This window comes from Rhinoraja longicauda, chromosome 17 (genome assembly GCF_053455715.1).
Source record: "Rhinoraja longicauda isolate Sanriku21f chromosome 17, sRhiLon1.1, whole genome shotgun sequence".
NCBI lineage: Eukaryota > Metazoa > Chordata > Chondrichthyes > Rajiformes > Arhynchobatidae > Rhinoraja > Rhinoraja longicauda.
In genome coordinates this window covers 42,528,189-42,555,429 of record NC_135969.1, presented here as the reverse complement: position 1 = coordinate 42,555,429, position 27,241 = coordinate 42,528,189, and the positions used below count along the sequence as shown (strand labels likewise).

The following is a 27,241-nucleotide window of genomic DNA, read 5'->3' as shown; positions in this document are numbered from 1 at the left end:
ATCATGTTCACAACTTATAGGAGTAGAATTAGGCCATTTGGCCCATTAAGTCTACTCCGCCTTCCTCAAATCATGGCTGATCTCTGCCACCTAATCCCATTTTCCTGCCTCCTCCCCATAACCCTTGACATCTGTTCTGATCAAGAACTTGTCTATCTCTGCCTTAAAAATATCCACTGACTTGGCTCCACAGCCCTCCGTGGCAATGAGTTGCACAGATTAACTACCCTTTGACTTAAGAAACATAGAAACATAGAAAGTAGGTGCAGGAGCAGGCCATTCAGTCCTTCGAGCCAGCACCGCCATTCAATATGATCATGGCTGATCATCCATGTTCTTGCTTTTTCCCCATATCCCTTGATTCCGTTAGCCCTAAGAACTGTATCTAACTCTCTCTTGAATGCATCCAGTGAATTGTCCTCCACTGCCTTCTGTTGCAGCAAATTCCACAGATTCACAACTCTCTGGGTGAAAAGGTTTTTCTTCATCTCAGTCCTAAATGGCCTACCCCTTCTTCTTAAACTGTTACCCCTGCTTCTGGACTCCTCCAACATCGGGAACATTTTTTTCTACATCTAGCCTGTCCAATCCCTTAAGAATTTTATATGTTTCTATAAGATCCCCTCTCATCTAAATTCCAGTGAATATAAGACCAATCGATCCATTCTTTCATCATATGTCAGTCCCGCCATCCCGGGAATTAACCTGGTGAACCTACGTTGCACTCCGCCAATAGCAAGAATATCCTTCCTCAAATTAGGAGACCAAACTGCACACTATACTCCAGGTGCAGTCTCACCAGGGCCCTGTACAATTGCAGTAGGACCTCCTTGCTCCTATACTCAAATCCTCTTGCTATGAAGGCCAACATGCCATTTGCTTTCTTTACTACCTGCTGTACCTGCATGCATACTTTCAGTGACTGATGTACAAGCACACCCAGGTCTCGTTGCACCTCCCCTTTTCCTAATCTGACACCATGGATAATAATCTGCCTTCCTGTTCTTGCCACCGAAGTGGATAACCTCACATTTATCCACATTAGACTGCATTTACGATGTTTAGGGCCACCTCCTTCAGTACTCAGGGATGCAGCCCATCGGGCCCTGAGGATTTATCTGCCTTCAGTCCCAACAGTTTACCTAACACCATTTCATGACTGATGTGGATTCCCTTCAGTTCCTCCGTCATGTTAGATCCTCCATCCCCTAGTATTTCTGGGAGATTGTTTGTGTCTTCCTTAGGGAAGAGTGAACCAAATTTAATTGGTCTGCCATTTCCTTGTTTCCCCATTATAAATTGACCTGTTTCTGACTGTAAGGGGCCTACATTTGTCTTCACTGATCTTTTCCTCCACATATCTAAAGAAGCTTTAACAGCAAGCTTTCTTTCATGCGCTATTTTCCCTTTCTTAATTAACCCCTTTGTCCTCTGTTGAATTCTAAATTTCCCCCGGTCCTCCGGTTTGCTGCTTCCTCTGGCCAATTTCCTCGAGCATTAATCTCCTCTTTAACCAGCAAAGCCACCCCATCTCCTCTTCCTTTCTGTCTATCCTTCATGAATATTGAATACCCCAGCAAATTGAGCTCCCAGCCTTGGTTACCGATATAATTTCCGTTAACAACTAACTATGCATTCAATTCATCCACTTTATTACGAATGCTCCTCGCATTAAGGCACAAAGCCCCCTCTTTTCTCCCTTCTATCTTTTGCTTCTGCCCTCATTTTATGGCCCTCTGTCTCCCTGCATTGGTTCCCATTCTCCTGCCATATTAGTTTAAACGTGACCTTTCCTGCACTCTCTTGCCCGTAAACTGCACGGATACGCTTCCATGTTGTTTTGTTGACCCCCCCCCCCCCCACGATTTAGTTTAAACCCACCCGTGTAGCACTAGCAAACCTGCCTGCCAGAATGTCGGTCCCCCTCCAGTTAAGGTGCAACCCGTCCCTTTTGTACAGGTCACCCCTGCCCCGAAGAGATCCCAATGGTCTAGAAATCTAAATCCCTGCCCCCTGCACCAACTCCTCAGCCACACATTCAGCTCCCGTATCTCCCTGTTCTTACCCTCACTAGCAAGAGGTACTGGTACCCTCCCCTAATTCCCCATTTACTGATGCCCTCCCCTAATTCCCCATTTACTGGTGCCCTTCCCTAATTCCCCATTTACTGGTGCCCTCCCCTAATTCCCCATTTACTGGCCTCATTCTACTCCTATCGGATAGAGTTAGATTTAGCTCTTAGGGCTAATGGATTCAAGGGATAGAGGGAGAAAGCAGGAACGGGGTTCTGATTTTGGATGATCAGCCATGATTATATTGAATAGTGGTGCTGGCTCGAAGGGCTGAATGGCCTACTCCTGCACCTATTTTCTATATTTCTAGGTACTGGAAGCAGCCCAGAGATAACCACCCTAGAGGTCCTGCTTTACAGCCTCCTACCTAATGCTCTATACTCGTGTTGCAGAACCTCCTTCCTCTATCTTACCCATGCCATTTGTGCCTACATGCACAACTACTTCCGGCTGCACCGCTTCCCTCTTGAGGATGCCCGGCAATCGGTTTGAGACGTCTTGGACCCTGGCACCAGGGAGGCAACACCCTATCCTCGAGTCATTGCTATGTCACAAGTTTGAATACCTAAACTAAAGAAGTTCCTCCTCACCTTTTTAAAAGAATACCCTTTAATTTTGAGGCTGTGACCTCTGGTCCTAGACTCTCCCACCAGTGGAAACATCCTCACCACATCCACTCTATCTAAGCCTTTCATTATTCTGTAAGTTTCAATGAGGTCCCCCCGCAACCTTCTAAACTCCAGCGAGTACAGGCCCAGTGCCGTCAAACGCTCATCATATGCTAACCCACTCATTGCTGGAATCATTCTTGTAAACCTCCTCTGGACCCTCTCCAGAGCCAGCACATCCTTCCTCAGATATGGGGCCCAAATTTGTTCACAGTACTCCAAATGCAGCCTGACCAACGGCTTATAGAGCCTCAGCATTACATCCCTGTTTTTGTATTCCATTCCTCTTGATATACAGTAAATGCTAGCATTGAAATTGCAGGTAGGGAGATTAGTTTAACCTGGCATCATGTTTGCTCAGGACATTGTAGGCTGAAGGGTCTATTCCACTGTTGTACTGTAGCATACTCTCTGTTCTATGATCCAATAGTTTAGTTTAGTTTAGAGATACAGCGCGGAAACAGGCCCTTCGGCCCACTGAGTCTGCACCGACCAGCGATCCCACACATTAACACTATCCTAAACACACTAGGGACAATTTACACTTATACCAAGCTGATTAACCTACAAACCTGTACGTCTTTGGAGTGTGGGAGGTAACCAAAGATCTCGGAGAAAACCCATGCGGTCACAGGGAGAACGTACAAACCCTGTACAGACAGCACCCGTAGTCAGGATCGAACCTGGGTCTCCAGTGCTGCAAGCGCTTTAAGGCAGCAACTCTACCACTGTGCCACCGTGCCACTCTGCGGCAATAGCTGCGTTTTTTTACAAGGGAAAGATGGAGGAGGTTGAAATTTGAAAATTCTGATGCGGAAAAATTGAGGCTCCTGGCAAATATGCTGCAAGATCTCATTAAAAATAGCTTATCATATTTCCTGCCCGACTACCAGCCAGACGGAGAGGCTAAACAGCCGCCAGGCAAAAGGAAAGTTAATAACAGTGGCAACAGTGGGCATGCTCTACGATTGAATAAATGCAAGGCTAATCCTCCCCCTTTTCGTCCTCATCACCACCTGATCCTCATAATTATTGCTAAATCTTTGAACATGAAAGGAATCGATCTCGATCTTGAATATACAGGCTGCCATTCACTAAGCGAGGATCCAGAGCTCCATGGTGCACAATTCCAAAGCCTCACCAACTTCCCACTGCAGAATGTTTCAACTCAGTCTTAAATTGCTGCCTCTTATCTTGAGATTACATACCCTGCTTCTTGTATTCTCCAAAAAAACTCTCACCATCCACTCTATCTGTTCCTCTCACGACGATGTATTTTTCAAGGATATGGCATCTTACTCACCTACATACCTTTGGTTTCACTGAGGTCTTTAATTTTTTTGCACCAGTATCATATATTACATATAATATATCTATAATAATATTGATGCATAACACATGAATATTATTATTGTTTAAAATAATGTATAAATAATATACTGTGTCATTTATTATTTATTATCTATGTGTATTGTGTTTACAAGCCTGTAATGCCTGTAAATATGAATTTCATTGTTCTGTTAACAGTACATGTGATAATTAAACACGTTTGACTTGATGAGGTTTATTTTGTTAATGAGAAAACCACATTTGGGTCCAACCCAGTGAGTCTCTCCCGTCCCTCACTCTTCCAGCACTCTCTGACACCTATGCACCAATGTTTACACCATTTGCTCTTCCAACCAATTTCACATTCTCTTCCACATTAAATTGCACCTGTCACTAATTTCCTCATTTCTCTGACTGCATCGGTTTGCAGTTGGCCACCATCTTCTTTGTGAAGTTTGCCCTGTGACCGACCGTGTGGCTTTCCTCCGGGTGCTCTGACTTCCTCCCACATCCCTGAGATGTGTGGGTTTGGAGGCTAATTGGTCTCTGTAAACTTCCCCCGAATGTGTAGGGAGCGGATGTGAAAGTGGAATAACATAGAACCAGTGTCAATGGGTGATCGGTGGTCAGTGTGGACTCGGTGAGCCAAAGGCCTGTTTCCTTGTTGTTTCTTTCATTCATTCATGGGACTGAAGCTTTATTTCCCAGGTTAAGTGTAGTGACCACACCTGGGGGAAGTCCAATCCAAAATTCTTGTGACTGAAGAAAAGTCCACCTTTGATCTTGGATGGAAACAGATTTACAGAAACACCAACCCGATTTTCTTTCCCCTCTTCTTACTTGCCAATTTAAGTAGAACTCAATCACTGAAATATTTCATTCAGACTTGGGTTGTTTTCCCTGGAACGCCGGAGATTGAGGGGAAACCTGATAGGAGTTTATAAAATGATGAGGCATAATGCGGATTAACAGTCAGAACATTTCCCCCAGGGTGAAGGTGTCAAAGAAAAAGTGGGCATAACTTTAAGGTGAGAGGGGCAAAGTTTAAAGGAGATGTGGAGGGGAGACTCTTTTAAACCGATGGTGGTAGCTGCTTGGAATGTGCTGCCAAGGCTGGTGGGGGCAGATGTGTTAGTGGTGTTTAAGAGGCTTTTCGAAAGGCACATTGATATGGAGGGATATTGATCACGTGCAGGCAGAGGAGATTAGTTTAACTGGCCATCGTGTTCGGCATGGACATTTTTGGCTGAGGAGCCTGTTTTTTTTTTGTGCTGTGCTGTGCTGTGCCAAGTTCTTTGCTTTTCATCAGCACCTGCAGTATTTTGCTTCTGGCAACAAAGGACGATGGTTGTGTACTGAAGGAAATTGTATGATGGAACCACCTTCCATTGGCAACAGGAGAAAGAGAGCAGCACTTGGTCAAAAATGTAAAAGATGAGCTGCAGATGGCTAGCTGCTTTCATCCTTTGCCAATCTGCCTTTATCTTTCAGTTGATTGTTTTTCTTCCACTGAATAATCAGTTTAATCTGCTGGGACAATGCCAGAATTGCCCAAAACCATATGTGGTGAAACCTCATCACATTGACAGCCACACAAAGGAAGACTCAGTGAACAGTGATATGAAACAACAGGAAAGATGTAGTGTGCATGGAGGAACTGCAGATGCTGGTTTAAACTGAAGAGAGACACACAAAGCTGGAGTAACTCAACGCGTCAGGCAGCATCGAAGGTAGACACAAAATGCTGGAGTAACTCAGCGGGACAGGCAGCATCTCTGGAGAGAAGGAATGGGTGACGTTTCGGGTCGAGACCCTTCTTCAGACAAGTCAGGGGAAAGGGAAATTAGAGATATACACAATGATGTAGAGAGATATAGGACAACGAATGAAAGATATGCAAAAAAGTAACAATGCTGAAGGAAACAGGCCATTGTCGGATATTTGTTGGGTGAAAATGAGAAGCTGGTGTGACTTGGGTGGGGGAGGGATGGAGAGAGAGGGAATGCTGGGGTGACTCGAAGTTAGAGAAATCAATCATCATACCACTGGGCTGTAAGCTGCCCAAGCGAAATATGAGAAGCTGTTCCTCCAATTTGCGTTTAGCCTCACTCTGACAATGGAGGAGACCAAGGACAGAAAGGTCAGTGTGGGAAATGGGAAGGAGAATTAAAGTGTTTAGCAACTGGGAGATCAGGTAGGTCCAGGCGGACTAAGCAGTAGTAGGTAGAGAGATGCGGTAGTAGAAATCATTCAGTCTGTCGACTGGGCAACACCGACAGAAACGCACATGCTTCATATTCCTCAATGTCATGGTCGTTATAAGTACTTCATCAATCATACAGAATGAATATTTTTCAAGTCACTCATTATTAAAAGCAATCACAAACCTGGATGCTAATGGTCAAAGATGTCCCTTTGAAATGTTGCTCCACAACCTTTGCCACTTTTTGGCTTGTCTGGAACAAGTCAGTGATTTCCTCTGGTTGAAGGTCTCGGTAGCGCTCCACCACTCTGACCGGACACACCAACACATCTTCATTGTCAGCAGTCAAGGAAGTTCAAGGATCACAAAGAAAATAGACCGCACCTAACCTCTAAACCAAAACGACACAACAGTGGAACGTCCCTCCATGCGCGAGATATTCACTTTGTTTTTGCATGTTACGTGAATGTACGTTCAAAGTTAAAGCAAGGAACTGTAGGTCATACGACTGTCAATATTATTACAGCAATGGTAATGAACATTCCCAGCTTCATTAGAGCCTTTAATTTCTCATTAAACAATAAATGATGCAAGTAAATTACACAAATTTCTCCTGTCAAGTTCACATTACGGTCTTGAAATATTCTTTTTCCCCTTTCATCATAATCATCAAACATCTTTGTAATGTTATCACGGTTGGACTTGAGACTGAGGGTTTAAACATGAGGCCATCAGGCCAAGTTCAAAATCCACAACATGCAACTTCTGGCAGCAATTTTACAGTTGGTAAAACCCAATTTTCATAATCCTTAAACTGAACCTTGAAGTTTATTGCTTAAATTACAAGGGCACTCATGCCGACTGTGCTAATCAACTGAGTGGCATTTAAACCGAAGATGCAACACTATGATTGATAACACAGAAAATATGAATGCTCCTCAGTGCATGTTTGGTAACTCAACAGCTTGGGGATGAAAGCCATTGAAGTCCATCACAACAAAGTCATAGATCTCCCGTCTCCAACGGACCCCCTCCACTTTTACCCCCCAGTATGGCCTACTACCCCCACTAGAACTTTTTATTTCAAACTGCCGGCGTGACATCGGCCGCCTCAAATTTTCCACTCCCCTGACTAACTCCAACCGCTCCCCTCCTGAACGTGCAGCCCTCAACTCACTCCGCAACAACCCGGACTTAATAATTAAACCCGCTGACAAGGGAGGGGCTGTGGTAGTCTGGCGTGCTGACCTCTACCGCACCGAGGCCAGACGACAACTATCAGACACCTCTTCCTACCTATCCCTGGACCATGACCCCACCGATAAACACCAGACCTTCATCACCAGCACCATCACCGACCTCACCAACTCCGGCGAACTACCCCTCAGTGCCTCCAATCTCATAGTTCCCCAGCCCCGCACGGCCCGATTCTACCTCCTACCCAAAATCCACAAACACAATTGTCCCGGCAGACCCATTGTCTCTGCCTGCTCATGCCCCACCGAACTTATCTCTACCTACCTCGACTCCATCCTATCCCCCCTGGTCAAATCCCTCCCCACCTACGTCCAAGACACCTCACACGCTCTCCATCTCCTGGATAACTTCCGGTTCCCAGGCCCCCACTCCCTCATTTTCACCATGGATGTCCAGTCACTCTACACTTCCATCCCCCACAAGGATGGTCTCGAAGCCCTCCGTTTCTTCCTCGACCGTAGAACCAGCCAATCCCCATCGACCAACACTCTCCTCCGCCTAGCAGAGCTGGTTCTTACCCTCAACAACTTCTCCTTTGACTCCTCCCACTTCCTCCAAACCAGAGGCGTGGCTATGGGCACTCGCATGGGCCCTAGCTACGCCTGCCTCTTTGTTGGGTACGTCGAACAATCCCTGTTCCAGACGTACACTGGCCCCATCCCCGAACTCTACCTCCGCTACATCGACGACTGCATTGGTGCTACCTCTTACACCCATGCAGAACTCACTGACTTTATACACTTCACCTCCAATTTCCATCCTGCCCTTAAATATACCTGGACTATCTCTGACATCTCCCTCCCGTTTCTGGACCTCACCATCTCCATCACAGGAGAAAAACTAGTGACGGACATTTATTACAAGCCCACCGACTCGCACAGCTATCTGGACTACACTTCTTCCCACCCGGTCCCCTGCAAAAAGTCTATCCCCTACTCCCAATTCCTCCGTCTACGCCGCATCTGCGCCCGGGATGAGGTGTTTCACACTAGGGCTTCCGAGATGTCCTCGTTTTTCAGAAAACGGGGCTTCCCCTCCTCCATTATAGATGAGGCTCTCACTAGGGTCTCTTCTACATCCCGCAGCTCCGCTCTTGCTCCCCATCCCCACACTCGCAACAAGGACAGGATCCCCCTCGTTCTCACCTTCCACCCCACCAGCCAGCGGATCCAACATATTATCCACCAACATTTCCCTCACCTAAAACAGGACCCCACCACTGGCCATATCTTCCCATCCCCTCCCCTCTCTGCGTTCCGCAGAGACCGTTCCCTCCGCAACTCCCTGGTCCACTCGTCCCTTCCTACCCAAACCACCCTAACCCCGGGCACTTTCCCTTGCAACCGCACGAGATGCAACACCTGTCCCTTTACCTCCCCCCTCAACTCCATCAAAGGACCCAAACATTCTTTCCAGGTGAGACACAGGTTCACCTGCACCTCCTCCAACCTCATCTATTGCATCCGCTGCTCTAGATGTCAACTTATCTATATCGGCGAAACCAAGCGCAGGCTCGGCGATCGCTTCGCTGAACACCTGCGCTCGGTCCGCATTAACGCAACTGATCTCCCGGTGGCCCAGCACTTTAACTCCCCCTCCCATTCCCAGTCTGACCTCTCTGTCATGGGCCTCCTCCAGTGCCATAGTGAGGCCCGCCGGAAATTGGAGGAGCAGCACCTCATATTTCGCCTGGGCAGTTTGCGGCCCGGTGGTATGAACGTCGACTTCTCCAACTTCAGATAGCTCCTCTGTCCCTCCCTTCCCCTCCTCCTTCCCAGATCTCCCTCTATCTTCCTGTCTCCACCTATATCCTTCCTTTGTCCCACCCCCGACATCAGTCTGAAGAAGGGTCTCGACCCGAAACGTCACCCATTCCTTCTCTCCCGAGATGCTGCCTGACCTGCTGAGTTACTCCAGCATTTTGTGAATAAAAAGTCATAGAACAATAATGACCCATGGACCCTAATTGGACACTCGATAAAGAACAATGGCTGCCTCGCCAACAGTCTGTCTGTCCTTTCCTTCATTGTGTTGAATAGTCTGTGTTAATGTATGTTCTTTAGCTTGTTTTATGCGGGAGGGGTTGGGGGAAACTTTTTCTAATCTCTCACCTCGATGGAGATGTGATTTTTTTCCGTATCGTATCTCCGTCCCCACTGCGGCCTAACATCGAGGACTTGGCGGCTTTTGGTGGAGACCGATTTCGAGAGCTCCACCGCGGGTGCCTACATCGCGGAGCCCAGGATTCCTTTGCCAGGGATCGACCTCGGAACTCCAACCGTGGGTGCTTGCGGACTTAATCACGGAGCTGCGGGCTCTGGTCAGAGACGCACTTCGGGAACTCCAAGCCACAGGAGATTTGACTGCCCCGACGTGGGCGTTTCGATTGCCCCGTCACGGGAGCTTCGACCACGGCTGCAGGAGCTTTGACGGATGGTTCGACTGCAGCATAAAGAGAATAAAGAGGAAGAGGATTGGACTTTTTTGCGTTCCATCACAGTGAGGATTGCGGGGAATCCGCCGTGGTCGATGTTTATGTAGTTGTGTGTCTTGTTGCTTTTTTTTTTGTATGGCTGTGTGGTAATTCGCATATCACTGTACCTTAATTGAAGGTATTTATTCACAAAATGCTGGAGTAACTCAGCACGTCAGGCAGCATCTCAGGAGAGAAGGAATGGGCGACGTTTCGGGTCGAGACCCTTCTTCAGACTCCTGAGATGCTGCCTGACCTGCTGAGTTACTCCAGCATTTTGTGAATAAATACCTTCTATTTGTACCAGCATCTGCAGTTATTTTCTTATACTGTACCTTAATTGGTACATGTGACAATAAAAGACCTTTGAAACCTTTAAATACATTTGAAAATAATTTGGCTTCTTGTAGTTCAGCTGATAAACCACTCAGCATACACTCTGACAGAATGTGAACTGCAATATGCACAGTTGTTATGTATCACATTCCAGTGTATACTTTTCTTTATGCTGTGTTGTATGAATACCTACTCTCAATAATATGATGACCTTCAATGTTATATCATTGCACTAAATGTTGTACTCTTTATCCTTTATGTGGACGACTAGATTGTATTCATTTGTAGTATTTTTTGCCTGGATAGCATGCAAACAAAAGCTTTTCACTGCATCTCGGAACACGTAACAATAATAAACAAACCTTCAATTTTCGTTTCCTACTTTTACATTCCAATGGGAATCTAATGCAAGGCCAACCACTGACCACTATTCCGAGAAATCCAGGAGTCAGATCAGACTGATGATTAACTCATTTCATCCCTCATTTACGTCACAACTGTAGGAAAGTAATGTTCCCCATTTACAATGCAACACATTAAAACTAAATTGTCTAGCTACTCTCACAGTCTCTTTCTTTTAAGTTTTTGTTTGGTCAGTATTGAAAACTATTTTTTACTGCATAATGGCGCTGCTGGTAGAGCTGCTGCCTCATAGAGCCATAGACGCTGACCTTGGCTGCTGTCCGTGTGGAGTTTACAAGTTCTCCCTGTGGTTGCATGGGTTTCGTCCGGGTACTCCGGTTTCCTCCCTCATCCCACAGATGAGCAGGTTTGTAGGTTAATTGGCCGCTGTAAAAAAAATGTCCCTAGGGCTTAGGGAGTGGATGTGAGGGTGGAGCAACACAGAACTAGTATGAATGGGTGCTTGATGGTCAGTGTGGACTCGGTGGGTCAAAGGGCTGTTTCTGTGCTGGAAAAAAACCTGCAGATGCTGGATTAAATCGAAGGTAGACACAAAATGCTGGAGTAACTCAGCGGGTCAGGCAGCATCTCAGGAGAGAAGGAATGGGTGACATTTCGGGTTGATGTCTGATCAGACTGATGTCAGGGGAGGGGGGCGGGACAAATCTAGGATGTAGTCGGAGACAGGAAGCAAGGTCGGAGGACTGGGAAGGGGGAGGGGATAGAGAGGGGAAGCAGGGACTACCTGAAGTGGGAGAAGTCAATGTTCATACCGCTAGGGTGTAAACTGCCCAAGCGAAATATGAGGTGTTGTTCCTCCAATTTTTCGTTGGGCCTCACTCTGACAATGGTCGCATACATCAAATCATCCTCCAACATTTCTGCCACCTCCAATGGGACCCCACTACTGACACATCTTCCCATCTCCACCCCTTTCTGCTTTCCGCAGAGACCATTCCCTCCGTAACTCCCTGGTCCACTTGTCTCTTCCCACCCAAACCACCCCCTCCCCAGGTACTTTCCCCTGCAACCGCAGGAGATGCAACACCTGCCCCTTTACCCCCCCCCCCCCCTCGATTCCATCCAAGGACCCAAACAGTCTTTCCAGGTGAGGCAGAGGTTCACCTGCACCTCCTCCAACCTCATCTATTGTATCCGCTGTTCCAGATGTCAACTTCTCTACATCGGCGAGACCAAGCGCAGGCTCGGCGATCGTTTCGCTCAACACCTCCGCTCAGTCCGACTCAACCAACCTGATCTCCCGGTGGCTCAGCACTTTAACACCCCCTCCCATTCCCAATCTGACATTTCTGTCCTGCGCCTCTTCCATTGTCAGAGGGTGGCCCAGTGCAAATTGGATGAACAGCATCTCATATATCGCTTGGGCAGTTTACACCCCAGCGGTATGAACATTGACTTCTCCCAATTCAGGTAGTCCCTGCTTCCCCTCTCTATCCCCTCCCCCTTCCCAGTTCTCCCGCCTTTCTTCCTGTCTCCAACTACATCCTATCTTTGTCCTGCCCCCTCCCCTGACATCAGTCTGAAAAAGGGTCTCGACCCAAAATGTCACCCATTCCTTCTCTCCCGAGATGCTGCCTGACCCGCTGAGTTGTGTCTGTGTCTGTGCTGGATTGCTAAACTAAACTAAACTAAACTAAACTAAACTAAACTAAACTGAACTAAACTTCTCCAGAGATGCTGCCTGACCTGTTGAGTTACTCCAGCACTTTGTGTCTAAACTAAACATCTGCTTGTCTTCAGTATTGACTTTGTATTGAGTTCTTGAAATGATGTTCAAACATCTTGGTGCAGGTCAAATCACTTCTGACTGGGCCCCAATTAACATAAGCAAACTGATTCAACAAAACTATTTAGACATTCTTGTTATTGATGAAATTAAATGGAATCTAAACTGAAAGTGCTTTTTCTTTTTTACACAAAACATTTCAAGAAAACGTGATTGTGTAGTTTAGGTTCACGAGGAGGTATATTGCAGAAATACTGGGATGAAGCATCCTTGTGTGCTGTAAGCATCTACATTTTTAAGCTTTTAAAGCACAGTTATGCAGCGGCTAGTGCTGCTGCCTCACAGGGCCAGAGAACTGCTTTTATTCCTGACCTCAGCTACACTCTGTGTGGAGTTTGCACATTCTCCCTGTGACGTCATGGGTTTCTCCTGCGTTTTTTCCCCGCACACCAAAGACGTGTGGGCTGATTGGTAAATTGCCCCCAGTACGTCGATAAGTAATGTCATTTAGGGAGAGTTGATAAGAATGTTAATTTTTTTTAAAGATTCATTTAGATTTGGTGTATATTCGTGTTTGATAGTCAGCTCAGACTTGGTGGGTCAAAGGGTTTATTGGCCTCTAATTGGCCACTTTAAATCACAGGTCAAATCATTCAAATACTGTCATATTTTTAGAATTTCGTCCATGCATTTTTCACTCATCCAAATGCATAAAATGAAAATCTATCAAGAATTGAAATCATAAATTAAGGTAAGTTGTTGCACAATTTCTTTCCCTCGCACTGCTTAGCCTAGTGTAAGGCATTAAAATGCAAGGCATTGACTCTGTGGGAGGTTGACAGCATGGATGTATTCCTCCAGAAAAAACATGGACCATGGAACAGGGCAGCATAGGAACAGGCCCTTCGGCCCACAATGCCGTGCCAAACATGATGCCAAGGTAAATTAATCTCATGTGTCTGTACGTGATCCATAGCCCTCCACTGCCTGCATATCCATGTGCCTATCTAAAAGCCTTTTAAACGCCACTATCATATCTACCTCCACCACCACCTCTGGAAGCATGTTCCAGGCACCCACCACCCTCTGTATAAAAAACTTGCCCCACGCAAAATGCTGCCCCTTTCATAGAAGGTAAATCTGTCCCCCAGTAAAGACCCCCAGAGGAGGACAGAAAGCTAGGCCACAGTGATAACCTGTAAATTCTTCCAACACCGCTATCTGAAGCTGGCAGATAGCCTTGATCTTCACCGTAACAAGCTGCGTTTGGACAGTGAGATCTTCCACTGCAGCTCTCGGAGTCGGGTAGAAGCTGCTTGAAGCTGCAACTGAGGATGAAAAATTGGCCATGTGATGCTGCCTCCTGTTTGAGTCCCCAGGTGTGACGATGAATTAGCTGTAAGAAATGGATGGGTTCCAAACTCCACATACATCCCTGCGCCAAATTAGACTCCATAAACCTTAACACTGAGCAAAGGTTTTCAGTCTGCCAAATCAGAAGCATTTCACTGCGCACTTTAACTTTCTTCTGTAGCTATGGAACTGATGCCCTACCATGCTGAGAACTATATTACGCACTCTGTATATTCCTCTTTGCTCTATCTATTGTACTTTAGTTTGGCTTGATTGTATTTCTGTATGGTATTATCTGATCTATTCGGAAGGCATGCAAAATGAAGCTTTTCACTATACCTCGGTACACGTGACAAGAATAAACCTAAACCTAGTCAAGCCTACTGGAGTGCTTACCCTTGTTCTTTGCTGCACAATTTACGCGATCACTTCTTCCAGAGATGCAGCCCCTGCTCTCTCCATGTCGCCTAATTTATTCTGGCAGCACAGTGGCGCAGCGGTAGAGTAGCTGCCTCAAAGTTGCCGGGGACCCGGGTTCGATACTGCCCTCAGGTGCTGTTGTGTGAAGTTTACACGTTCTTCCTGTGACCACGTGGGTTTCCTCCAGGTGCCCCGGTTTCCTCACACATCCCAAAGATGGTGAGGTTTGTCAGTTAATTAGCCTCTGTAAAAACAAATGACCCTAGTGTGGAGGGAGTGGAGGGGAAAGTGGGATAATATGGAACTAGTGTGAACGGCTGATCAATCCTCAGCGTGGGCCCTGTGGCCTGAGGGGCCTACATCCATGCTCTACCTTTCAAGTACACGATCAACCTGGGTCCAGAGTCTCAAAACGTGCACATCTTTCTCTGTACACGGTCTTCTAACAGTGTCAGGATCTATGCTGCCATCTGTGAGCCTGAAATTGACTCACAGATGTTTCTCCATCAGGACTGTTCACTAAGCTGCTCACCTTCAGAGGTGTAAGTCTTTATGAGCAAACGATAGATTGTTTCATTGTTAGAACAGGCTTGAGTGGCATGCCTCTAATTTTCTACCGATGCCTTCATATTTGAACTAGAACTACATAGAACATATTCTGAAATAAAAACACAAAATGTAGGTCAGGCGGCAGCTGTGGGAAGGGACACAGAACTAACATTTCAGGTTGAAGACCCTTCACCAGAACTGGTCTTCAAACTAAAACATAGAACAGAAAAGTTGGAAAAGTACACCACAATCACTGGGTCACACATGATGCACATAACCCATTTCCTTCATATCCAAATGCCTCTTGAATGTCACGATTGTATCTGCCTTCATCGCCACCCCCCGGGAAGTGTGTTCCAGGCACTCATCACCCTCTGTGTAAGAAACGTGCCCCAGACATCTTCTTTAAACTTTACCCTTTGCACCTTAAAGCCATAGCCTCTAGAATTTCATTTTTCAATCCTTGGAAAAAGGTTTTGTCTGTCTACACTATCTAAGCCTCTCATTATTTTATATACTTCTACCTCCGCAACAATCCAACAATCCAAGAAAACAATCCAAGTTAGTCCATCCTGATCCAGTAGCTAATACACCCGAATCCAGGCATTGGTAATAATATGAAGAGACTAATCGCCCTGTAAATAAAACCACCAGTGTTGTGGAGCAGTAGTTCGCTGCAACAGATGTTTCATTCTGCTGCCAATGTGTCACCATAAACATTTTCAAACAGTAACTATATTCAGCACTCCTCACACACCTGTCAAGTAGTCCTGAATTCCCCTGATACTAATCTAGGTTATCAAAATCAGAACTATTTAAAGTGAAAGAAATCTCTGCTTGGAAAATTACGACACAGTTCACGTGATAGATGGGACCAAATGGTTCATGTCATTGTCCATGAGACTGGCTTGCTACTGGAGAGTCAGGGTATTGTGCGATTCAAACCCACTGCAAGATTGGGCTGCGGAATATAAACTGATGTCCCATGGTGCTAAACCAAGGAAGCACTGCAGATAATACAGTGCCATTCTGAAGAAATGTAAAAACCAGCTTGGATAGATGCCAGAGCTATCCCTACGTCTACTGATGCCATTTGAAAAAGAGAGGTTATGTCCAGTATCTAGGTCAGATCCATCCTTTAATCAGTAGCAAGAGAAACCCATTAACTGGGGGTGACACTTTGCTATCTCCGAACAATTGCCCCTTTCTCCCACGTAAGGGCAGTCGCTAATCGTCAAGAGAAATGGCTGGAAGTAAGACTACTGAAAGACAGCGTGAAATGTCCTGAAATGCAGAAAGGATGATGATTTACTTCCTTTAATTGGAATCATGCATAAAGTTATTCATCAATTTAATACTCTATTTTAGATTCCTCGCAGAAAAAGATATAGGTAATTCTTTTGTCCTAATTTATGAACATTTATAAAGTTGACACACAATGTCATTTAATTATTTAAAAATAATTGATAAAATAAATCAAATCTACTATCTTTTGAAATCTTCAACATTTTTAGAAACTGCATAGTTTAGTTTGGTTTAGTTTAGAGATTTAACATGGAAACACCATGTACAGGCCAACCATCATTTAGCCATTCACACTAGTTCAATGTTACTTTGCTTTACACACACCGGGGGCAATTTAAAGAGGCCAATGAACCCATCCACCTGCATGTTTTTGAGACGTGGGAGGAAACTGGAGCATCGGCCCCATCGCAGAAGCATCCACGTCACTGGGCTGGAAACTGGAAGTGTCCTGAGCTAATTCTGCTACCACCATCATCTATTGTACACGTGAGGCTCCCACTGATTGTCACCGGAAGCTTGCCCCCTTTTCAGGACGGACGATGACAGTGATGTAACATTTGAAACATGGATGACGGACACGAAAGATGAAGAATGGAGCATCTAGAGGAAACACATGCAGTCACAGGGAGAACATGTAAACTCCACACAGACAGCACCCGAAGTCAGAATCAAATCCAAGTACCTCCGGCACCTTCATATCATATCATATCATATATATACAGCCGGAAACAGGCCTTTTCGGCCCACCAAGTCCGTGCCGCCCAGTGATCCCCGTACATTAACACTATCCTACACCCACTAGGGACAATTTTTACATTTACCTAGCCAATTAACCTACATACCTGTACGTCTTTGGAGTTCAGGCAGTAGTTCTACCAGCTCCACCACTATACTGCCCATAAACAATCAAATATATCATAAAATATCGTACTTTAAAATCATTACTAACTGTAACGTAACAATGGATGGAATTTGTAAACTGTGCTATGTTTGAATATAAACGTCACAAAATATACCGTGAAGAAAGCATTTCGGATGAGAAAATATTGTTCATAAACACCACAAACAGCACAGAGCAGTAAACACTAGGAACAGCAGTTGCTACCTAACAAAAAAAAGACAAAAAGTGCTGCAGGAGCTCAGCAGGTCAAGCAACGTCTCTGGAAGAGATGGATAGGCAATGTTTCGGGTTGGGACCCTTCTTCAGATAAAATGTAGCAGTTACACCAGTAATTTCTACAGGTCGAGGTCCTTCAGCACTGTACTGGTTGTGTCAATGTCCACCACACAGAGGCTTAAGACAAAGCAACTGCCAACATACTCAGCAATCATCATGACCAGACAATAAGAAATTGTCCAAGCAGCCCGACCAAGCTCTCAAACTGAGACATGGGAGAATATAAATAAATGCTGCAATCCTATTCCAGTTCATTTGCCTCATTTTTCATTATCATGTGGCAGCTTATGGAAAATTGTGAATGTTGCAATGAAGTAATGAAATGGAGAATTCATTTACAATTAATAAAAAATAAATAAAAGGTCACCACATAAAAATAATTGGGGAACTGCATTGGAATAACTATCTTCAGTGCGGAGTTATTACTTAGCTATTGCATTCGCAAAATGGAATCAATTTATAGTTTATTGGAAGGAATGGAGGGGGGGGATGGGCCAGGCAAGATGAATGGTGAATGATGAATGGCAAGATTAATAAAGCTTTTCACTGTTCCTTGGTACACGTGACAATAAACAAAACTGTGCTGGCGATTTATTCACAAAATGCTGGAGTAACTCAGCAGGTCAGGCAGCATCTCGGGAGAGAAGGAATGGGTGACGTTTCAGACTGAAGAAGGGTCTCGACCCGAAACGTCACCCATTCCTTCTCTCCCGAGATGCTGCCTGACCTGCTGAGTTACTCCAGCATTTTGTGAATAAATCGATTTGTACCAGCATCTGCAGTTATTTTCTTATATTATAAAACTGTGCTGGCGTTTTATTATGGGAACAGTAATCACAACTTGGTGAGTTCTAAGATAGTTGTGAATAAGGATAAGTCTGGACATCAGAGAAAAGTTGAAAAATGTACGGGGAATCTGTTATTCAGACAGAGTGGAACGTATCTGGCGCTGCGGTGGTAGAAGCAGATACCAATGTGGCATTTGAGAGGCTTTTAGGTAGGCTTTAGAATTTCATGACAAATTTGTAAAATGACATGGAATCAATTGCTGTTCCAAAAACATATGAGAATCAATATGAGTTGAAATGTCAAATTAAAGGGGAACACGGTATAGGAAATTAAATATGTGACCTATGGGTGGGTGAGGCGAACCTTTGTTGAGCATTTAGAATCTTGATTTTTCTAGCGTTTGGAACCATGACATTTTACTTCCCTGCAGCACTGAGAAAACTACACACAACGGTGGCGCAGCGGTAGAGTTGCAGCCTTACAGCGCTTACAGCGCCAGGGTTCGATCCCGACTACGGGTGCGTGTCTGTACGGAGTTTGTACGTTCTCCCCGTGACCGCGTGGGTTTTCTCCGATCTTCGGTTTCCCCCCACACTCCAAAGACCTACAGGTTTATAGGTTAATTGGCTTGGTATAATTGTAAATTGTCCCTAGTGAGTGCAGGATAGTGTTAGTGTGCGCGGATCGCTGGTCGGTGCAGACACGGTGGGCCAAAGGGCCTGTTTCTGCACTGTATCTCTAAACTAAACAAAAATAATCCCATGAAGGTGTAAATGATGTAAATTGAATCAATGAAGTGTGCGGCCCATTCATTCTGCCAGACATTTAGATAATAGAACTCGTAGGAAATGGCCACCGTAAATATTTTTTTAAATTGTCGGGCGGTACAGTGGCGCAGTGGTAAAGCTGCTTCCTTACAGCACCAGAGACCCAGGTTTGATCCTGACCTCGCGTGCTGTCTGTGTAAAGTTTACATGTCCTCCCTGTGACCATGTGGGTTTCCGCCAGGTGCCCCGGTTTCCTCACACATCCCAAAGATGGACAGGTTTGTCAGTTAATTGGCCTCTGTAAATTGTCCTCACTATTTAGGATAGAACTATTGCATGGGTAATACAAGATTTCCCTTTCTATTTCCATTTTCATTCTATCTCTCTAAACCAAATCCTCTACAATTATTAGTCTTTTTTTTACAACCGAGAGATACTTTTATTACAGCGACAGGTGTTGTGCATGAGGCACACCATAGAGTCATAGAATCATAGAGAGTGGAAACAGGCCCTTCGGCCCAACGTGCCCATACTGGCCAACATGTCCCAGCTACACTTGTCCAACCAGCCTGTGTTTGATCCATATCCCTCCAAACTTGTCCTATCCATGAACTTGTCTGCTTCTTAAACATTGGGATAGTCCCAGCCTCAACTACCTCCTCTGGCAGTTTGTTCCATACGCCCACCACCCTATGTGTGAAAACGTTACTACTCAGATTCCTTTTAGATCTTTTCACCTTAACCTTAAACTTATGTCCTCTGGTCCTCGATTCACCTATTCTGGGCAAGAGACTCTGTGCATCTACCTGATCTATTCCTCTCATGATTTTATACACCTCCATAAGATCACCCCTCATCCTCCTATGCTCTAGGGAATAGAATCCCAGCCGAATCAACCTCTCCCTGTAGCTCAGACCCTCTAGTCCTGGCAACATCCTCGTAAATCTTCTCTGTACCCATTCCAGCTTGACAACATCTTTCCTATAACATGGTGCTCAGAACTGAACATCTATATACGAAACCTCTTGTTTGTTATCTTGTTTGTGACTGAACTTCAGCCAAAGCGGTACACAATAGCGCGACAATTTTAGGCCCACCTTACTCACCATTGTCACTTTAGTGATAATGCAAGTAGTTTTATTGAAATCAGTGTTATATTTTTAAAGTTATTCACATTTTAAAGTTTAAAAGGAGGGGAGGGGAGGAGGGAGGAGGGAGGGGGGACGGCGGGAGTTGGGGAGAAGGGAGAGGGGAGGTTGAGGAGAGAGGGAAGGGGGGGAGGACAGGGTGGTGCACCAATGCAGGAGAGGTTTGGGCCCAACGTGTCCACTTGGTTTAGTAATACTCTAAATGCAGTCTTAACAACATCTTATACAACTGCAACATGACCCCCCAACTTCTATACTCTAGATCTTCTACACCAGATAAGGATGGAATGTATTCTTTCCCAAAAGATCATCACTGACCCAGTCGGGGATTTAATAAAGAGGCCACATTTTCCTGTGTGTTTTTGCTGACGGCGGTTTATTATTTCTAGATCTTGGAAACTGTATTCTCTGGTTGGCACAGCGGAACGTGTCTTAAAGCTAGGTACTTTCGTCTGGTGCTTAAACCAGCTTCCTTCCATCATAAAAATGGAGATGTTTATTGATGAAAGCCAATGGTGTAATTAAATTCGTGACCCCTCAGGTAATGAAGCAATCCATTTTTTAATTACTTTGCAAAAATTTCTAAACACCTGTTTTTGCTTTTTTATGATGGGGGTATTGTGTGTAGATTGATTAATTAAAAAAAAATTTTTAACCCATTTTTAAATAAAGCTGTAACGTAGCAAAAGGTGGAAAAAGTGAAGGGGTCTGAATACTTTGAATGCACTGTAGGTGACGTTTTGGGTTGGAACTCTTCTTTTGTCTGAAGATGGGTATCGACCCAAAACACCACCTATCCCTGAATTCCAGAGATGCTGACTGACCCGCTGAGTTATCATAGGGCTTTGTGTAAACAAGCGTCTGCACCATTTATAACACACAGGGTCAGGAGACACATATGGGTGGCTCCAGCAGCAGCCAGGAGACTAAAGGCCACCATGGAGAAAGCAATTGATTTGACCAGCATGGTGTTCCATCATCCTGAACTTACATGGGCACTTGTGACAACTTACCAACCATAAAACATACTGGAGCAACTCACAAAAGCTTATTTCAGATCATGTGCCAGCCCTCCAAGAAAAAGTGCAATTTGACTGACAAATTATTTGTACAGTAATATAACCAGTATTCTTCTCCAAGTTTAATAGATCAATCTTGAATATCATTAGATTTCACTCTTCATTTAGTTTATACTAGACCAAGTGGACCCGTTGGGCCCATTCCTCGCAGAGGGGGGACAGGGAAGGGGAGAGGGTGTGATTGAGTGAGCCTCTCCTGTATTGTAGCACCCACAACCCCCCCACTCAATCCCCCTTATCCCCCCCTCCTCCCCCCACTGACCCACTCCAACCCCCTACCCCACCCCCACTTGCCCACCCTCTGCCCCTCCCCCACTTGCCTCTCCCCTACCCCCACCTCCCCCCCAGCCCTGCCTCCACCCCATTTCCCCCTCCACACCCCTATTGCCCTTCCCCCTCCCTACCCCCACTCTCCCTGCCCGCACCCCACTCTCCCCACTCCTATCTTCCCTCCTCCCCACCCCCACTCTCCCCACCCCCATTCTTCCTCCTCCCCACCCTCACCCTGCCCCTCCTCCCACCCCCACTCTTCCTGCCTGCACCCCACTCTCCCCCACTCCCAATCTTCCCTCCTCCCCACCGCCACTCTCCCCCAACCCCACTCTTCCTTCTCCCACCCCCACCCTGCCCTCATCCCCAACCCCTCTCCCCCCGGCCCCCACTCTCTCCTCCCCCAACCCTTCCCCATTCTCTCCTCTTCCCCACCCCCACTCTACCCTACCCCGCACTGTCCCCTTCCCCCCACCCCACTCTCTCTTACACCAACACCCTTACCCCCTCCACCCCCACCCTCCCCTGCCCCCACACCCACTGTCCCCTTCCCCCCACACCACTCTCCCCGACCCCCTTTCCCCCCATCCCTCCCCCCACTCTCCCCCTCATCCCCACTCTCTCCTCCCTCCACCCCTCCCCCCCCTCCTCCCCCACTCTCTCCTTCCCTCCACCCCCACCCTCCCCTCCACACACTCGACCCCCCCTCTTGCGGGCCTGGCAATGCCGCTTAAAGCTCCTCCGTACGAGGGGGGAGAGGAAAGGGGAGAGGAAGGCACTGAGCATGGCACTGCCATCAGTCGGGCGGACTGGAGTGGGAGAGGCGACTACACCTCCCGGCGGTCATCGCTGCCCGATCTGAGGAACGTCAGGTGCAAGGCATGCCGGGACGGGCGGCGGTCCTCCCGAGGGGGGGGGGAGCTCATTAGTTAAAGGTCCTGGGGGGGGGGGAGCGCATTAGTTTAAAGGTCCGTGGGGGGGGGGAGCACATTAGTTAAAGGTCCGGGGGGGGGGGGGGGGGGGGGGGGGGGGGTGGTAGAGAGCGAGAGCGAGCTGATCTCTTGAAGACGTGCGGGTCGCATTGTGACATCACACGCTGAATACCGCTGATGGAAAGTATTCACTATTTTTGCAAATTAATGATTTAACCTGCAAAACGTTGCCCGTCAGTGCTCATTGGCAAAACAAATGCTTGTTTTATTCATCTTTATCAAAGTTGCAAAGTGGTACAATTGTTATACATGCCTTGGTAACTTGAAGAAAGGCACAAAGTGCTGGGGCAACACAGCGAGATAGGCAGCATCTCTAGAGAGAAGGAATGGGAGACATTTCGGGTTGAGACCCTTCTTCGGACTGTGAGTGAGGGAGAGGGTCTAGACCTGTGGAAGAGTAAGGTGTGAAAGCGACAGATCAAAGCAGACAATGCTAAGGAAATGTAGAATGGTACATTGTTAGCTGAGGTGAAGGTGACAAGGAGGTATACAATCAGTCAAATAACTTGAGCTGATTTTGAGGGGGATGGTGCATCATCTTTATGCTTTTGATCCATTGGAACGGGGCAGATACTGTGTTTGTCCGAGACATATTTTGTTCTCGAACTTATTTGACATTTTGCACTGATTTGGCTGATTGTGGACAAACCAGTGGAACCAAGCAGGAAACACTCCATGGGAATAGTTTCCACATTTCTGTAATGACAATTGAAAATGACGAACTATAACTCAAAAAAGGAAATGAATTTGCTGTACCGCAGCCAGTTATTGTGAGTTTTGTGCACGTGAGTTCATTGTGGAGACACCATTGCAAAGGATTTACTTTTCTCCCCCCTCATTGTGACAGATTTAGATGGACTCACAGGATTAACGCAGCCTACCGCTGAGTAGAATTCAACAGTGCTGTGATCCATTTTGTCGTAATGGCCCTAGAGAGAACAATTTCTGAACCATAGCTGGTTCCATGGATATTTAAAGAATTTCCTTAAAGGTAGACACATTTTGCAATTTTCTGCTAAAATTGCTCATTCAACATTATATTTTTTCAAAATAATGTTGTGAAGTACTATTGTAAAAGCATTTAGCAAAAGATGAAAGGATTTTTCCTTTTCAAGTAAGACATTTAAAACAAATGTAAACCTCTGAATACAATGTTCCTATGCTAGATACAGTTCCATTAAATAAAAATGGAAATCAACATGATGTAGCGACCATAGAGAATGGTCCAGGTCGTCGAACCCTCGGATTGGCCAGCGAGGTCACGTGGGAACGCGACCATGGGGATTGGTCCAGGGAGCGACATCGCTGATTGGCCAGCGATGTCATGTGCGCGTTTGGCGCCCGATTTAGTTAGTTCGGCGAAGTCTTCAAGGAAGACAGTAAGTTTGTGATGGTTGTCCTTTACCTTGTTGTTTAACTCTGTATTCGAATATTGCGGCTGCAATAAACTTCTTCTACAACCAACAAGTTTCGGACTCGCCATATTGGTGACCCCGACGTGATCTGGACGATCACCGACTGAGCAGGAACCCGACGCCTCGTTGACGATGACCGAGCCGGGCACACAGGAGTCAAGCGCCGGAAGCGTTCATCTTCCGTTGTTTTGGACGCACGCACCGCAAGCTTGGTTTATCCACACCGAGGCTCAATTTCATATAAAGAAGGTGTCGGACGAATCCACGAAGTACTACTACCTCGTCAGCGCTCTATCGCCGGACACAACCAAGCGCGTGATGCGGTTCATCGTGGATCCACCTGCGGAAAACAAGTACGAGGCCATGAAGAAAGTATTACTGCGAACCTTCGGGTTTAATAAGCATGGTGGTGCGGCAAAACTTCTGCACCTACCAGATCTTGGAGACCAACTGCCTTCCGTCCTCATGGCCGAAATGATGATGCTAGCCGGTGAGCATACGGATTGCCCTATGTTCGAACAGGCATTCCGCGAGAAACTTCCCGAGGATGTCCGACTGCTGCTCACGGATTGTTCTTTTAAGGACCCCGAAGCATATGCAGCGAAAGCGGACGCGCTCATAGCGGCAAAAAACAAGGCAAGTGGTTCGATCAACAAAGTCTCGACATCAGTGACCACGCCACAGCGACGGCAAGATGGCGCCACGTCTCCCGCCAATTCTCCGAAAGCCCGCCAAAAAGATCCGCACAAGCGCGGCTGGTGCTATTATCACCTACGATGGGGTAACGAATCCCGCAACTGCCGTTTGCCTTGTACCTTCGCGGGAAATGCCTCGGCCGATCGTACATAGGGGCAGTTACGATTGGCCAGAACCGGCGCCTCTATGTCCATGATCGATTCACGGACACAGAATTTTTGGTAGACACGGGAGCCATCGTCAGCATAGTGCCGCCGACCGACCTCGAAACCAGATCGGGTAAGACAGGTCCCACCCTCATCGCGGTTAATGGCAGCCCAATTCGCACTTTCGGTACACGGAAGATGTCCCTTGTGTTAGGCCTCCGCACGTACGAATGGCCATTCATCATAGCCGACGTCAAACAAGCGATCCTGGGCGCAGATTTTCTCGGTGCTTTTTCACTGGTTCCTGATGTCCGCGGTAACGACCTCCGACCCTCCGCCGAAGATGAGCATGTCGCTCTGACAATCGCCTCCTCGCCCAGCCCTACTGTCCAGGCCGTCGTCGCGGCCCCCGTCTCGTATGCTGCGATTCTGGCAGAGTTTCCGGAGCTGCTTGTCCAACGTTTTGACACGCCTTCGGCTAAGCACGGTGTGGTCCATCACATCCGCACCGAAGGCCCTCCCGTTTTCGCTCGGGCCAGGAGACTACCGCCAGACAAACTGGTGGTGGCAAGGGCGGAGTTCAGGAAAATGGAGGAAATGGGAATTGTCCGTCAGTCTGACAGCCCGTGGGCCTCGCCGTTACACATGGTCTCCAAGGCATCTGGGGGGTGGAGACCATGTGGCGATTATCGGCGTCTCAATGCTGTCACCACGGCTGATCGCTACCCCATACCGCACCTACAGGATTTTTCATCTGGGCTGGAAGGAGCGGTGGTGTTTTCCAAAATCGATTTGGTGCGAGGATACCATCAGATTCCGTTGCGACCGGAGGACATACAGAAAACTGCAACAATTACTCCGTTCGGGTTGTTTGAATGGTTGCGTATGCCTTTCGGTTTAAAGAACGTGGCACAGGCTTTCCAGCGACTGATGGACCGCGTGGGCCGGGGTTTACCGTTTTTGTTTATTTATTTAGACGACATCCTGGTCGCTAGCCCCTCCGTGCAGGAACACCAGGCCCATTTGCGGACCGTGTTCCAGCGGCTCCAAGACCACGGGCTCATAATCCAACCCTCCAAATGTCAATTCGGCCTTCCTGCTCTTGATTTTCTAGGGCACAGAATTACCCCTGCCGGCGCCTCCCCTTTGCCCGAAAAGGTGGAGGCTATCCGGGCATTTCCTAGGCCCACCACAGTAAAAGGGCTACAGGAGTTCGTAGGCATGGTTAATTTCTACCATAGGTTCGTTCCGGCAGCTGCGCGAGTCATGCGCCCACTCTTCCAATGCCTTGCAGGGAATCCGGTAGAGTTGTTGTGGTCCCCGACCGCTAAGTCGGCTTTTACAGCAGCTAAGGCAGCCTTGGCAGACGCCACCATGTTGGTCCATCCGAGCCCCTCCGCCCCCACGGCCCTGACGGTTGACGCCTCTGACGTGACGGTGGGCGGGGTTCTGGAGCAGCAGGTCGGTGGCCGTTGGCAGCCTTTAGCGTTTTTCAGCCGGCAACTAAATTCGGCCGAGCTGAAGTATAGCGCATTTGACCAAGAGCTTCTGGCTCTCCATTTAGCTGTTCGTCATTTCAGGTACTTCCTCGAGGGCCGCCCATTTGTGGCATTTACGGACCACAAGCCATTAACATTTGCTTTTTTGAAATTGTCTGACCCATGGTCGGCCCACCAGCAGCGGCATCTGACTGCTATCTCCGAATTTACCACCGATGTCCGTCATGTCGCGGGTAAGCTCAATGCCGTTGCTGACGCCCTGTCTAGACCTGCTTTTCCCCCTATTTCGGCGGTGGACTGCGAGGTGGATCCCCAGGAGCTTGCGGAGGCACAGCTCCTAGCGGATACCGTTTCGACTTACCGGTCCACCACTTCGGGATTGAAGTTGGCCCAGGTAGCTTGTGGGTCGGAGGGCACGAAAGTCTGGTGCGATGTTTCTCTTCCCCGTCCCAGGCCGGTAGTACCGCCCTCCCTTCAGCGCCGGGTTTTCGATGCCATTCATGGGCTGGCGCACCCGTCTATCCGCTCCACCTCTGCCTTGGTAGCAGCGAGGTTTGTCTGGCATGGCCTGCGGAAACAGGTAGCGGGGTGGGCACGTTCCTGCGTGCCCTGTCAGACCGCTAAAGTCCAGCGCCACGTCCAGCCCCCCGTACAGGATTTCGAGGTCCCGGCTGTTCGTTTTTTCCACATCCACGTGGATTTGGTCGGGCCTTTACCTTCCTCCCGGGGCTACACCCACCTCCTCACGGTGGTGGATCGGTTCACCCGGTGGCCAGAGGCTTTCCCATTGTTTGATATTTCGTCCGCGTCTTGTGCTAGGGCTTTGGCCCTTCATTGGGTAGCTCGTTTCGGGGTCCCGGCAGTTATTACCACTGACAGAGGGCCACAGTTCACTTCGTCCCTCTGGGCCACGCTGGCAGAACTGTACGGGTCCAAGTTACAACCCACGACTGCTTATCACCCCCAGGCAAATGGACTCGTAGAAAGGTTCCACCGCCAACTTAAGGCGTCCCTCAGTGCAAGGCTTGAAGGCCCGGACTGGGTAGACCAACTCCCTTGGGTTCTTTTGGGCATCCGGACTGCTCCTAAGCTAGATCTCGGTGCGTCGTCCGCAGAGCTAGTATATGGCTCGACACTTCGAGTACCCGG

The 27,241-nt window shown here is 47.4% G+C and overlaps 1 protein-coding gene across 4 annotated transcripts in view; it reads right to left on the bottom strand.

Annotated features, from left to right (window-relative positions):
- The window catches only part of fhit (fragile histidine triad diadenosine triphosphatase), a 782,425-nt gene that overhangs the window by 300,352 nt on the left and 454,832 nt on the right, over positions 1-27,241 (bottom strand). For all 4 annotated transcript variants that reach the window (XM_078413896.1, XM_078413899.1, XM_078413898.1 and 1 more), the window contains exon 3: positions 6,457-6,602. In XM_078413896.1, the coding sequence (XP_078270022.1) occupies positions 6,457-6,602 (146 nt within the window). The remainder of the gene's footprint in view (positions 1-6,456; positions 6,603-27,241) is intronic.